We start from the raw sequence: 16,392 nt of genomic DNA on the forward strand, positions 1-16,392 counted from the left end.
TAATTTTTTGTTGTAGTTAAAGACAAGCCAATATGTCCAGTGTGGGGATGCGGTCACAGTGATGAAAAGGACTCATCTTGTTGCTGCTGTTGAAGCAATTTATGCAGAGCAAATTAATGATATGGGAAAAGGACATGTCCAGTTTTTCCCATCAGCCTGCAATGAAACAACAGACAACCAATACAGGGCAACTAGACATTTTTGTTTGTTTGATCCCTGCTGAGTGATGGAGAATTACTGTCTTTACAAGACATGATTGGCTCTATGATCAGCTGTTTTTGAGGGCTGATAACAGATGTACTTATTTGGAACAGCACAGTTTTTGCAGTTACGCAGACAAATTATTTTGCTACTGCTTTGACAGACTTCTGATAGTTTGCAAGACAACCTGACATTATCTTCTATGACACCCTTCTGAGCACGTGGGTGGTGTTGTACCTAATTTCAGATGTCTCAACGTACCAAATTAAACTTGGTGATCACTTGGACAGTGCTCAGCTGACTGTTGAACAGAGACTTCACAGGCAACTGCAAATTCACTGGCTGTAAATTACTTTATACATTGGAGGAAATAAGCAGGTCACACACACCCTCAACATTCATATCAGATAATCAGGCAAGCTCAGGGTTGTTCTCTGCTCTGATTATGTAAATAACATTACAATGTCTTACAGTGCAAGGGAATAGCAAAACTGTCTTTTTACTGTGTTTTTTTTAAATATAGGGCCCTTTCCTTATTAAAGTATAGAGGAGAAAAGTCTTCATTTTTGGCTGCTGGGCAGTGAAAATATACAACGGTCCAGTAGAACTCTATCTGAGCTAGGGCTGCAACTAACGACTATTCTGATAGTCGATTAGTCACCGATTATTGAAACGATTAATCGACTAATCGGATTATGAATGACACAAATTCTCAATTGCTCTTATTTAGCAAGCAGCTTTTAAATTTAGCTTGAGGTTGTTCGAGGCATGTGATGACTGAAAATAAAGGCAATAAATATTGATACTTCATTAAAAAAAAATGTCTTTTAATAAACTTTGTTTCATATAAGGGTACTGTTGACACAAAAGCAAAGACAAATCAAGTTTTTTTCCATTTAAAAGCAAGGACAGGCAAAGTATTCATTTTTCCTGATAACAAAAATGACAGGGAAAGTAACAGCAATAAAAACATCAACAAACGAAACTACAGTCTTCTTCTGACTAAATAATTGTGATTAAAACAAGACGTTTGTCAGGCAATAGGATAACATAACGCTTTTAAACTCGTTAATAAAAAGTTTAAACCATATTTTTGTAATGGATGCTAGAATCCTGCACGCAGATATATACGTGTATATATAACATCTGACAGAGGCGAGTCCGCATCGTCTCCGTTACGAAATCACACGTGCCTCCTCCTCCTCACATGCGCGTGTCTTGCTTCCATGCAGAGCAGGTCCGCCGCACAAATACTGCAGGTAGATTTTCTCGGGCCATGTCAAGAGTGAAGTTCTCCCGAACTTTTTACTTCCTGGTGCGCGACTGCGCGCGGCAGCGGACGCCGACATTGGTCCATGTTTCGTCGGTATTGCACATGCGCGACTTTCAGAGATAGGAAGGAAGCGAGATGGCTCACTCCTCAGGTACTTCCATCAGCACCTCCGGTAAAACGCCGATTAGTTCCGCTGCGCGGCACGAGAAACACGCGCTATGACGTCACCAACGAATCATCGACGGGTAAATTCGTCGGCGACTATTTTGGTCATCGATTTTTGTCGACGACGTCGACTAATCGTTGCACCCCTAATCTGAGCATGAGGCAAGTGGGGGAAAATAGTATGTTGGACACTGATACACATTTATTTGATATATTTTGATTTACCAAAATAGGAAAGCAATGTTTAACTCTAGCTTGATGTAGCCTTAGACGAATCACTTACTGTCTGTTATATGATGACAGTATGTCTATGATGTATGCGACTCAGGTTTGTGTCTTTATTGCATCAATTCAAAAATCTTGTAACTGTGTGGAATACCGACCATGAAGTTAGTTAGTTAGAGAATGAAGACAGTAAAATGAGGAAACAGCAAGTCCTTTCTCACAAAACACCTTATCAGTCCCTTGGCAGAAAGGACACTCACAGAAGACCCATTTCATACACCTACACATACACACACAAACACACACACACACTGTGAAGTGAATAGTGATCTACACAGCTATGTTATCTCCACCTACGTGGACAGTAATTAGCATTAAGTCTTAATTTTGTCATCTTCACTACAATATCATTAAGTGACAGACATGACACACAAAGCAGAATCACAGTCAATCACAGAAATATACTATTAATGACAACTGTGCATCACACCCAATAATAAATCACACCCAATAATAAATGTTCTTTATAGGAGGAACACTAGAAAAAGAAGACAGTGTTGGTCAGCTGTATCTATGGGAAACCAGTGGAAAAGAAACACAGGGCCACAGAAGAACAGAGCAGGGGAAACACAAGAGGGCTTAATTAAAGCCAAATGTGTGTTTCTCTCTCTCTCTCTCTCTGGTTGTGGGGGATGGGATATGTCCCAGTGAGTTATGGAACCCATGTGAGCAGGGTGGGGTCAGTGGGAACTTTACAACACAACAGACCCAACCCAAACACACAGCCTGAGGCAGGTCCAGACTCAATTGACTGCTGCCATTTAGGCGGCAGATTTACACAACAAGGATCATCTGTCTCTCCCTCACACACAGCTGAACTGACATCGTTTAACAGATGACAGTAGTGTGAAAAGGAGTGTGTGTGTGTGTGTGTGTGTGTGTGTGTGTGTGTGTGTGTGTGTGTGTGTGTGTGTGTGTGTGTGTGTGTGTGTGTTGGGAAATAGCTATCAGGGCTAAGGTTAGAAGATATGACACTGCAGCCTTACATCTCCTGACACCACCTGTCATTACACCAACGTTCCTCATACACATGCTAGTAATGATAAAACTGTGTCTTGCACTTGCACACAAACACACACACACACAATACCACACTTTACACAGATACAAGACTTGAATGAACTGTGGCTATACATGGTGTGTCATATTAAGATGGATCTGAGTCGTTTCCATAATGATCCTAAAATATCTTTACACTTTTCAGTGGTCACTGCAACAATATTAACACTGACCGCCACGTACTGATTTTCTATTTGTTCACAATTTCAATAGCGTTATTTCATTGTAGAGCTACACACACACCATTGATTGACTTAGCCCCTCATTGTCCCACTCTCTCTTTCTCACAGATATGAAGTCACATACTCTGAGATATCCACTTGTGATTGGATCATGTGCTGTTAAATACAATTGCTGTATCTGTAATACAGAGGAGGATCTGTTGTTATCTAGGTAACTTAAAGTTTAATCGTGGGTTTTCAGTTTTACGAAGCTGGTTCACTTCTTACCAGGATATACTGTATAACCATGGTCACACCTCTGAGAGAACCCTTTAACACCTCAATTACTGAACAATCAGATAATTAGAAAACTAGTCACCTTTTACAGGATCCTGAAAGGGACAATAAGATAACAGCAAAGTAACAAATAATTAGCAAAAGTTAATTAAACAGATGAGTGGAATCGTTTTACACATTTCCATGTTTCCACTCTGGTTTTAAAACAAATGGAGGGAGAGCTTTGATTTGCTTTGGTACTAATTAAATCAGTGAAGCTCAGAACAACAAGAGGAGAAATCTCAGCATCAAACTAAATCCTGATCCCTGTCTTAGAGATCATAGATCAGACTAATATGTTGTCTACACCTTTCAGTCTATTAGCTTGTATATCTGTCTTCCTTGGTATTATTGTAAACAATCAAGCCAAGAATGGAAACACTAATCTGGAGTTCGGTTTGACTGCTTTCTCTATAAACAATCTAATTCCACCCTGCAAACATGACTCTGTCTCCATCTCTGTCTCTCTATCTTGATCTATCCACGCAGTCATTTGTTCATGTTGTTGTTGTTTTTTTAACTGTACTTTATCTGGATCTTTTCCAGTTCCAATGCTGGTTATCAGATTACTGCCTCCGCCTGCTTCTCCTCCTACAGCTACTACAGCAACAGCTGTTACAACCAGCAGTACATGTTCTATTAATATTCGTACTACTGCTGCTGCTATCATTAGCAATGAAGCACTGATTAATCCTACGGTAGTGGACCAGTGGCAAGTTTTGCTGCATAACTGACATTTCCTTACTTCTCTTTGTCTGTTCCTCTCCATTTCTCACCATCCCCCCCTCCCTGTGTCTTTCCATTCTGCTTTTTCCTTCTTCACAGCAAATTCTACATCAAGTAGGAAAGATAACATGATGTCACCACCAGCCTATTTGTGGGATTCCACACACTGACCAAGGTAAGTGGTTACACAATCGCAGTTTTAAGCTTTAAAAATGTAGTTGATAATCAGCCCATTTTTGCAGCTGAAATTATTCAATGTGATCAGTCTATCAACAGACATTTTTTATTTTTATCAAGTCATTTTATAGTCACTTAGAGAAATCTGTATTTTCCAATACTTAACTAAGGCATGCTCATCTGTAACATTCCACAGGACCCGTAAAAACCAATGCTTAGAAAGAGTACAAGGCTGAGAGGAACAAGAAGGACAATAAGAGAACGAATATGAGACAAAACCAAGGCAACCATAAATGATTAAGAAAACAGGGAAACAAGAGATGCGGTGAGTGTTAGTGTCTGGGAGGCACAGGGGCTTAGTTATGTGATGATGTCATAATTTGTGAGCCAATGTTCTGGGTTTGTCCATCCTTCCATCCATCTGTCGATTAATTTGTGATTCTGGAGCGAATAAGACTTTCCAAGAAGTTGATAATCAGACTTTAAAGAAGAGGAACAACAGCATTTATGTAAAGACTGTTAGATGCTGCTTCTTTTTTGCTGAAGTAATAAGAAAGTACCATCTGCTAGTTCCTGTTCTCAGAATTTCTCTGTAATCAAGTTGGTTCCTCCTCGGCACATTCATGCCACAACAGAAAGTGTCCCCTGGTGCCTCCTTGCTTCATGCATTTAATCACATTTCATATTATCACTCAGAATGTAGTGCTTACTGTGACAGTTACTTGTGACTGTGAAATTTCGTTTGGTGCTTTCACTGTGCAACAATTCCAGAATTATGAACCTCAACTATGGAATGAGATAGATCTTCACATAAAGGTTGCTGCAAGAGGTGCTTAGTCTCTTATAATCACGGGTGTGTTTTTGGTGTGTTCAGAATGGCTTCTTCCATTCCCTTTAAAGCCAGGCCAGCTTGTGCCATGGCAGATCAATTTCTACTGGAAGATTTCCAGGTAGTAAGAGAGAACACTTCTCTGCAGAGGAAATAGATCTGTGCCTGCTTGAACGCTTGTCAAAATTCAAGTACATATTACTATCTTGATAATGTGCCTTTTATGACATAACTAAAAAACACAACAATCAGAGTGGAGTTCACCACATGCTCACGAGGATCACGAACTGGATATGTTGGCTGATAGCTTACATATCTTGAATATCTTTATCCCAAGTTTCCAGAGTTTACTGAACAAACTCTGAAGAAATTCAAAACAAGGTTTTAGATTGCTCTCGTCTGTGGCGGAGTTGGATTGTAAATGCTTTGCCACACTGTCCATGTTGAATTATCTGCTTGTTTTGGTTTGACCTACATAACCTCCTCCTTCAGTTAAAGTGACTTTGCGTGACTCCTGTCCATCATGTAGTGTCTTTATATAATCAAATTCAGACTTTTCACTGACAGTCCAAAACTGTACCGTTGTATTTAAAGAACTAGTGCTGTGGAACTGTACAATATGATCACGAGAACGTTTGAGGCTGTCATTATTTCTGTGACACCTTTTGTTAGTCAGACTGCTGAGACTGTTAGTCAATTAAATTGTTGGCTCTACTTTAAGTGATAATCATTAAGGTAAAATTCCTATTAGCAAGATTAGAAGAGAACAGCTCGCAAGCAGCATGAAACGCTCATATTTCTGTCTGTGTGTATATGTGTGTCAGAGCGCACTAGATTTTGAAGCTGTTGCCATGACAATAGCAGAGAGGCAGTGATATGACGAATAAGTGAAAAAAAACGGAGGAGGAGTCAGACAGAGAGAGAAACGACCAGTTAAAACTGTGTTTGGAATTCTTTGAACTCTTATCTCCCATGCATGTGCCAGATGGCGCTGTGCACATAGCTATTACATAATCAAAACAGTGAATCACATTTCTATGTACACAGCCACTCTTGGGCACACAGAAACACACAAACACACTGACAAACATGCACACAGTCCAAAACTAAATGTCATTAATGTCAAACATTTATAAACCAAATCCTCCAGCCAGGGAAGGACACAAAAGACTCAGCTCCAACAGCCTAAATAAGAGTTCACTGCTAGCGACAAACACACTAGAGCATGTGAACATACACACACAGCACTGCCGTCTGAGGTGTGTATGAGAGAAACTGTGTCATATACACATGCACAACAACAAAACCACCACAGCAACCAAACTGTAACCACAAAAAAGCACATGTAGGTATGTGTGAGTGTGATGACAGAGAGACAGAGATGATGTGTTCAAAGATAATAGCACACAGAACAGAGTGAGAACAGTTAAAACCCCTATCAGAAGAATACATTTTAGATGTGGTTTCAGTAACAGTACCTCACTATACACAGGCCAATAGTAAACCTATATATTCCCAAAATAAAAGGTATAACAGGCCTGGCATTAAAAACACTACCCCCAAGTTATCAACACAACCTATAATTAGATCCTCTTCCATCTCAACCAATATTGAATTTCACTTCAACTCCAATAAAACTAAATAAAACTATTGCTCAGTATCTGCGGAGGAGGAGAAGCTGGTTAACCTCAAACTGGGCTTATGTATCTAGTGGTAATATCCAGTATCTGACTGGAGAAGGTTGGAGAAGAAAATAAAACTTTCACATCTGCATTTGAAGAATATGCAAAATTAGACCAGTAACGGAACAGTGCCAGTGCTGTCAGACACACAATTAACATGATGCAGATCTGCTCAGTGTTTGCTGATTATTTCCTCCTGCTCTAGTTCCTGACTGCATTGAAACATATACATTAGCAAGTCAGGCTTTGTTCCTCTCCTTCTCCTCCTTCTATCTCGGGATTGTTTACTTGTCGTCTCTCTGCTTTCACACAGTCCTGTCTTTATCTCACTCCTTCAGACAACTCAGGAAGTCTAATCACAGTTTAAAATCAATAAACATTACAAGACATGTGCACTTTTTTCACATTCTTAATTCTGGACAAAACCAGTGCTCACTTGGTGTGACTTTCAGCTGTACACAAGAACCAGTAACTGTGGTTTTGCAACTACAGAACTAAAGATTCCGGTTGTTCTGGTGGAAACACAGATACAGTTTCTCAAATGGTTCTAGGGTTCCTACAAATGTCCCTGCAGTGAAGAGGACACAATCTCAATCGACACAGCCCAACAGCAGAATGGCAGGTAAACACTGCGTGACTTCATGAGTCAATATTACTCAAAAAAGCACCAAATTTCTGTGAGGCTCAACAAAAATTCACAGAGGCCAGAACAATGCTGGTAATTGCGGCCACCACTTAGTAACCACCAATATCCACGTGCACAGGGACAGAATCATGCAACACAAAGTTAGGGTATATTTAGAAGAACAGCATTCAGTAGTTTGTGGTATACCCTGTGGTCAACGTTTAATGTCACAAATAGCTGAGTCATATGGATGAATGTTCCTTTTACTGTCTCCAGCCTATTAATAGAAAACAAAAGTCTTACCAGGGCAGGCCACTGTATGTGTTTGGCCTTGGTTGCCTGCAGCAGGCCTCCTGCTCCTCCACCTGCTCCCACTCCTCCTGCTCCCTCCTTCCTCTTGGCCCAGACCAGCTGGTGCTCCAGTAGAAACAGCTGGAAATCCTCATAGACCTTGACCCACTCTCTCTTCTCCCACTCCTGATCATCAAACTCCACATATACCTGCAAACCAGAGAAAAACAAAATTCAACAACCACATTCCATTCTAAACTAAACCCACTAAGTGTAGTTTGGTTATGTATTTTAGACGTAAGCCTCTTTCTCCTGTAATGCCGGGCCAATGTTTGCTTCTCTTATCTCTCACACTCCCGGCTTAAACTCCTCACCCATTCACCCTCCGTGTCTGTGTGCAAAGCCCGCCCACACAGCGCCCATCCACATTTTATGGATTCATTTTTTGGATGTATGGTGCAGCTGTAATTTTCAGATGGGATACATTTGTTGTTATTTTTGTTGTGCTGACATTTTGGTTGTTATTTACACAGCTGCGTGTTTTGTTAACCAGTGTGTGTCGCCATTTTTTTAAGCAGCTGAAGCTAAACTGTGAGATTGGTCTATTTTTATTCAATAAAGGCTATTTATTTGATCAAATTTTTCATTTTCGCTCTCTTTGCCTTGTTTTCTCGTTCATCCTTAAGGCCGATTTATACTCGGCTTTTTACGGACGCACGCACGCGAGCGACGCAACACGTCCCTCGAGTACTTGCGGGTGGCGTGTTGCGGCTTGCGTGCGTCAGCCAATTTTTCTGACTATACGACAAAGCGACGCGAGCCTAACGCAGCCCGCAAGGCTTGTGATTGGTCTGCTTACTACATCCCGTCCGGAGTCGCATTTCCGGTTTCAAACCCGGAAACTGCGGAAGCCACAGAAGATTTAGAAGAACGAATATGGACCAAATAGAAGAGCACTTGGCAGAAAAGATCCGAAACTATGACCACTAGTATAACCCGTCACTGACCGGCGGATTTGTCCGCCAGAAAAAGGCTCTAAGGAGCCGCGGTGGCGATGTCAATAAACGTGTGCCACACACGAAGAAGAGCCGACTTCAACAACAAACATTGCTCCGCCTAGTGGTCTGGCGGTGAATTGCGTTGCAACAAGCGCAACTCTGGGTGAACTATAAACCAAAACGAGTCCGTAGAAGCTGCGTGCGTGCGTGCGTGCGTAAAAAACGACTATAATTCGGCCTTGACATACACTATAACTCATCCTTCCCCCTCCCCATTTGATCCCTGGAAGTCAGCAGACACTGAGGGCAGCACTGTTGTTGCAGTCTGTTTATTACTAGCTGCTTTTATCATCTGAACCAACTCACTCTACACCTCCATTGATTATTGATGTGTCAGTATCAGTAGCAGTCATTCTAGGACACTGCTCCCTGTTTCTTCATAAGCTCTACCATCCTCCATGGATTCTTTCATACCTACTTCATTCCAGACAACAAAGATGAACCTCTATCTGTCACTGTCCAGGTCTCCATTTCAATTCAGGTGAGTGTTATTAATTCACGTTAATTAACAGCTTCAGTGCAATGTCATTTAGGGACACAGCTATTAATTATTAATAATTTCATTACTGATTCCTCAACTTTATTCCTATTAACTATTAATGATCACCACAATGTCCCTGTCTGAGGCGTCATCTTCAGGTTCAAACTACACAAGATATGTGATTTTGGTGATGCAAAAGCATAAAAATAGAAAATACAGCCTCCAAAATAATCACAGCGATTTACCCCTGCCTCTGTTTTTCAAAGTAGTTTGACTGTACCTTAGAAAACTCTAATCTAGCATTATTGCCACACATTTACAGAATACGTGCAAGTATAGACCCAAATACATGTGGTCAGCAGAGCATGTGTGCTTAATCTAAGAGAAATGTGTTGTTACTAAGGCTGGACTAAACTGTAGAAGTTAATGTCATGGTAATAATGAGAGTATAGATCAATCAAACTCACAATAGTTGTGCAAACAGATGTTAGTTTTGCATAAGAATAAAATGTTATCATAAATATACTGAAGATCGATACATTTCTCTAACATTCCAACTGAATAAACGCATTTAATCTGAGAGAGCAGGAACACCAATAACCCGACCAAAGCCCATTTTTCATGGCAAACATCGGACTGCAGTCAGAGACCTGCCATAATTAGACCTACTGTATGAGTTATTCACAGCCTCAGGTTTCTCTGACTCATCCACAACCTGCTACCCAAAGAGCATACATCTCTTGTCACAATACTGCACTTGATCCTTCTATACCCCTCTCATCATTATTATTTTTGTTGTAATGTTAATTGTTTGACTGCTTCTCTGCAAGGAACAACAGGGATGCTACCTTTCCTGATAAACCTGTTCTCTGTATGTTTATGTCAACGCATGTTTGTGCATGTGCCAGTGTGCATGACTGTGTCTCCATTTGGGACAAGCTGATTTTATGGTCAGTGGTTAAGTTTTGGGTTGAATCAAGGTTAGGGTGAAGGTTAGGGTTTGGCGAGTAAAGTTTATTCAAAGTCTCCAACAGTGACCTAGGACTTAATGTATGTGCCTACACATGTAGCTCTGAAAAGAAGACACACTTGATCACACATAAGCATAGGACATAGTCTTGGCATCTGTACATCAATCATCCATGTGCATATATATTATGAAATGATTATGTACTGTCAAAAAGCATAATAAGGGCTGCAATACGAAGTGAAGATGAGAAAGACAAGTTCTAACCCTCTGTCAATGTCATCTGTCTGCATGAACTGATTACCATCGGCAAGAATATTCATAACCCCAAACACGTACAGAGCAGGGATGATACCGGATTGTGTCTACACAAAGAAGTGCACAGAGTGTTCCGTTGAGAAAAACATTCACATGCAAGGAAAGGGAAAAGTGTCTTCTGAGTCTGTTGCCACAGTAACGGAAGGCAGCAGTGAGCGCTGGCCATGGAGACACACACACACACACACACACACACACACACACACACACACACACACACACACACACACACACACACACACACACACACACACACACACACACACACACACACACACACACACACACACACACACACACACACACAGCTCTGAATCTGTAGGCTCCTATCAGCCACAGTGAGCAGAATAAGAGACAAAGGGAGAGAACAAAGGGGAGCAGATGCCACACTTACAACACAGTACACTATCAGATTTTATCAGTAGCAGCTCTCACCATCACTACATCACTACAGGTTGTCATTCTTCTGAAGGCCTGCTGATAGCACCTACCAAAGACACTGACCTAGACAAAAGAATGAAGCTGACCTCAGACTGAGGCCATCCAATTCTACCTTGCTGCACACTGTGCAGATGGTGTGTGAGTATGTGTGGCTAAATGATTCAGGAGCTCAGTGCTGTTTTCAGAGGTTTCACAATTTGTAGTGGTGCACCTGAAGATGCTTAACGAGTTTGTCACATCGCACCCAAACCACACCTTGTCCGCAGCATCCTTACACATTAATCGAGAACATTAAAGGAACATATCTCCCCATAAATATATACTGAACTTGCTTTTTTATATGTATTTATTTGTATATCTTCTACAATTGCTAAACAACAACACCATACTGCATACTTGTACAATCTAAGCAACAAACATACTGAAATCTTGTGGAAGGTTGTTCCTAGTTTAAATGCATTTCTTTCATTATTCTCCTGTAACCGACTACAATTATTTCTCAAACAATAAGAAACACAAAACAGAGGATTATGTACCTAGTTTCTATTCAGCCTGTCTCGTGAAGTGTTTACTGGGGGATAAGCAGTTTGATTCCCACCTTAGAGTCAGTGAAAGTCCAACCTTCACTTGTGAAAATGAGAAACGAAAAGAGATGCAGCAGACCGCCTTTTTCAGTTGTGAATGCTCACACGTGGCTAGGCACAGTCTGTGTGTTTTTAGATGTGGCACAAGGATCTGTCTGAGCACAAAACAGTGTTGAGGTTTAGTTTACTCAGAATGGTGATGAATAAAAAAACATCCAGTGAGAAGTAGCTATGTGGAAGGAAACACCTTTTTGAAGAATCATAAACTGGTTTGATGAATCTGGATTTCTCAACACCCTGAATCCATGGAGCCAACCTGCCTTGTGTCACCCATCTGGGCTGCTGGTGGTGCGATGGTGCGGGGAAGGTTTTCTTGTCAAACCAATAAATCATGGTCTGAATGTCACATCTAAGTATTGTTGCCGACCATGTTCATCTCTTTATGGCCACAGTTTATCACGTTATAATGCCTACTTCCAGCAGGATAATGGTCCATGTCACTAAGGCTGTTTGATAGCAACCCAGTATTAGTATGGTGTTCCTAATAAAGTGCTCTCTGACTCAATGTGATCAACGGCCCTTTTTCCCACACTCACAACAGTGTTAGACTGGACCCTATATGCATTTGAACACTGTTGCTGTAGGTCAGGTTACATACAGCGAGGTGAGGAGAATATGATAGTAACACAACATGTTGACATTCGGACCCACTTCAAATATATTGAGAGAAACAGTGAAAGTGTAATATTGTGACACTAATTGACTGGACCTGAATAAAGTCTGTTAAGCATAAAACATTTTCTTTACAAATGTCTGTAAATGGCCATTGGTTATAAACACTCACTGTAAAACACAACGTAGAACAACACAATCAATGAGGCCAACAACACAGAATAGAAGGTTCTTTTGGATTGTGAAGGATTCTTTTTTTCTGGTGGATTTCTGATTGATTTATATTGGAAGAGTAAGATTGAACTGGACTTACTAATGTTACACCTTTCCAGACTTAATTGAAAGCAGTTTGTTGTAGTTAGACTAAAACACTATGTCTCAATCTGGAATAAAACTAGACACAACCGTTCTGTTTCTCGAAGACCAAGATGAAACTATAATGTTTATTTTTACAAAAACATGTTTCAGTATATATCAGTACTAAGACTACATCTAAAAATAGCTGAGAAAATTAACAATCTTCTCCGTGATTGTTTTTGCATGTCCGTGTGCACTATATGCTTCTATCTATGAACATGTATGAATGTGTATAGTGCACAGTGTATAATCTGCCCATCACTAAAGGCTGCAGAGCTACTTTCTGGCTGGCTGCACCAGAGGCCGCTGACAGCCAATGAGCATGAGCTGTGAAAGCAAACGACCAATGCAGAGGGAGCAGCATTATCTATCTTTTAAATAGAACACCGCAGAAAACTGGAGAAAACACATACCGATACAGAATACAGAATGCAAATGAGAACGGAGGCTGAAAAGTAAACGGATGAAGACCATATGACTGAGAGAGAATGTGTGTGTTAGCAGTCCACCTCCGTCTGTGTGTGTATTTTATGTTGTGATTTGTATGATATATGTTATTTTCCTTTATCTAATTTCATGGGGAATGACCTGAATGCATACGTCGATCTTGGATCAATTAGTCCACAACTTTTCTGTTATATTTGCTGTGTTTTGACTTTATGAATTTCATGCAGCTACAAAACCCTCTTTGTTTTCTGTCTGTCTGTCGCATGCTGTCTGTCTCTCAGACTCAGTAGCATTACCCTGCTGTAAATCATATCCACACACACACACACACACACACACACGCACACGCACACGCACACACACACACCTAACATACACACAGTAAGCTCTATCCTGCTCTCCAAAAACTCTAATCTGATTTATTGAGCTTGACTGCACAGAAAACATGTAGGCTAGCTCGGCTAAAAGGACTCCTCTATCCCCTTCACCCCCCCAGCCCACAACCCCCGACCCAAACTGCCTTGCACATAGAACACACAGATGAAGTGTGCGCATGTGCACACACACACACACACACACACAATCAGACAAAAGTACAGCTAGATGTGTATCAGAGTCCAAACCTTACCACAACTATATTGAGTGACAGAAACAGCCACCCCCTACCGGAGGAATTGTTATCTATGTTACTTACTTAAAAAATGTCTTCATATGTTCTTACGTTGAATCAACACCTCTAATAACACAGGACTGTTGTGTTGGTATGCAGTAGTTATTGTTCTGTATAATCCAATAAACTGGAAACTGGCATGATTCTATTCTATTATGTCTGATCAACCAAACTTTAGAGCAACTTCTGGAAACAAAACTGGTCTAATGCAAAGTATTCATCCATTGATAACTAAGCAATAACCCTTTTACTTTATGTATCTATCTCAAAAAGAGTTGAAAATTATTGGATTCCTTCCTATTTGTGGCCAAAGAGGAAAAATCATGATGTATTGAAAGGGTGACTCAAATGTAGGATCCTTTGCTTCTAGAGCTTGTCTCAAACAAAGGAACAGAAATCCAGACACGTCAGCCTCTGCTGCTCTTCTGTTCAATTTGTTATTAGTGAGTCCACTTTATCGAAGTGCAACACCCAATCACTCAAATGTCTCTGAGCTTGACTGCCCAGCCAGACAGTATTAACTATATGTCATGGTTGAAGGCCAGCTCCAGGTTCCTTCAAGGAGTATTCAGACGACTTCACTTTTCTACACTTTAACATTTACCTTCCCCCCGACATTTCACCTTTTTGTCAATATGGTAAGCATGAAATGGAGAGAGAATGGGGGATGACACAGAGCAAAGGTTGGGGTTGCGACCGAACAAGCAGCCACCTCCTTTCTGTCTGTCATATTCAATACAAGTGCATCAGTGCTTGCTGCAGGATGTTATTACATGCAGTGGATTCACAAAGGAGTCCTTCCCTTCACACACTTCAGTGTGTTGTAGATTTAACTTATTTAATATCATTTTTTGTCCATCAGTCTAAACTCAATAAACTGTAATGACAAAGTCAAGATGTGCTTTCAAAAAATGTCAATTCAGTAGAAGCCTCGTTGGCAGCAGCTACACCTCAAAGTCTTTTTGGTTAAGTATCTACAAACTTTGCACACCTGGACTTGGACCGATTGTGTTTTGTTACTCACTGATCCTGTAGAGCTTGTTCTGACACGTCCCAAAGACACTCCGCAGTGTTGTCTTGGCTACTTCAGGTCATTGTTGAGACAATGAACAGCCTCAGGTCCCGGACTGTATAGGAAAGATTAGGGACCTCGTTGCCTTTGGAAGCATTTATCCATTCCTCAGTTCTGACCAGTAAGACTCTAGGAAGAGTCCTGCTGGTTCCTAACTTCTTGTATTTCACAGTTATTGAGGCCACGGTTCTCATGGGAACACTCAAAGCTTTAAGAATTGTTTTATACCTTTGATTTGAGCTATGCCATCCCACAAACAGTTCCAGTCTTAATATAGTTTCTTGGATTCATGACTTGGCTTTAAGGCCAATTTATGCCTCTCCGTTTTTTCTATTACGGACAGATAAGACCGCCCTATCCGTCGTGAAACGTCCACTCCGAGGGCGTCGGACAGCTTTTCGTACACGTCTGATTTTTCTAACTATCCGTCTTCATGTTGGAGACCCGACGGACCGCTCTTGGCTGTGATTGGTCCGCGAACGACATCATTTCCGTATGACGTCATTTCCGTATTTCCGGACCTCAAACTTCCTGTTTACATGTAGCAACAAACACGAACACAACTATGATTCTACGATTAATGTGACGTGTGTGTTAAGCCAGCGGAGTTGTCCGGCTGACGGTGGCTCGTTAGAGCACTGAGGGCATGTGTGCACGGTCACATACGGTTATAACGAGCTTTCAAAACGGCGCTAGCAGGCTAGGCTAGCGGGCTAGCCACCATGCTAACTGCGGTGGTAACAGTGCATAACCCCGCCTTCACGACTTTAATTCCACTTCTATCATGACACTGTTTCTATAATACCGTCAGGTTAGAAGCAAACACTGGATAGTAGTAGTTAGTGTCGGGAGTCCCTGCTGACTGTGTGTGGAAGCTGGGGGGGAGCTAGCTCCGTGTAGCTTCTAGCTACATGTAGCCTCAAGCAGATTCAAGCTGTGGAATCAGCAACACAGTTCGGAAACAAGACCGGAGAACCGCTGCGCTAAGAAACTATAACATCAGCATCTTGACCCGCTGGGTGTCACTTTATTTAGTTCTGTTAGTTGCCATGGTTCAGTGTGTGGGACGCAAGCTAACATGTCAACAGAGACACGTGGACTTCTTCTTCCCAAATGGGGTAGGCTTCTCTGAGCTCGTCTTCCGTTGCGCCACCTATGGGTTTGGCGGTGAATTTTTTCCGGACGTAGACTGACGGAGAAGTAAAAATCAAAAAGACTCTTTGTCTCCCGCTGAGACCTCTCCAAGAAACGGACACGTAGTAGTATATAAGAGCCTTTAGTCCTGTTATGAACTGTTAGAGGTTAAATAGATGCAGGTGTGTGTGTCCAGTGAGTTCAGATCTCTAGAGGTAAACTACTTCTCATTTCAAGGATGATTAAAGCTGGGATGATTAAAGCAAACAGGAAGAACACAAGCACACTTAGAGAAGGGTCTGGTTTTGGAAAGGTTTTGCAAAAAAAATTCAAGAAGCATACTTTTCACTTTGTCATAGTGAATGCTTGAGTTTCCACAAA

The 16,392-nt window shown here is 41.2% G+C and overlaps 1 protein-coding gene across 1 annotated transcript in view; it reads right to left on the bottom strand.

The window, feature by feature from the left end:
- jmjd1cb (jumonji domain containing 1Cb) overlaps positions 1–16,392 on the bottom strand; it is a 113,723-nt gene that overhangs the window by 53,159 nt on the left and 44,172 nt on the right. The window contains exon 2 of the mRNA XM_061094400.1: positions 7,823–8,020. Coding sequence (XP_060950383.1) covers positions 7,823–8,020 — 198 coding nt within the window. The remainder of the gene's footprint in view (positions 1–7,822; positions 8,021–16,392) is intronic.

This window comes from Limanda limanda, chromosome 21, assembly GCF_963576545.1.
Source record: "Limanda limanda chromosome 21, fLimLim1.1, whole genome shotgun sequence".
NCBI lineage: Eukaryota > Metazoa > Chordata > Actinopteri > Pleuronectiformes > Pleuronectidae > Limanda > Limanda limanda.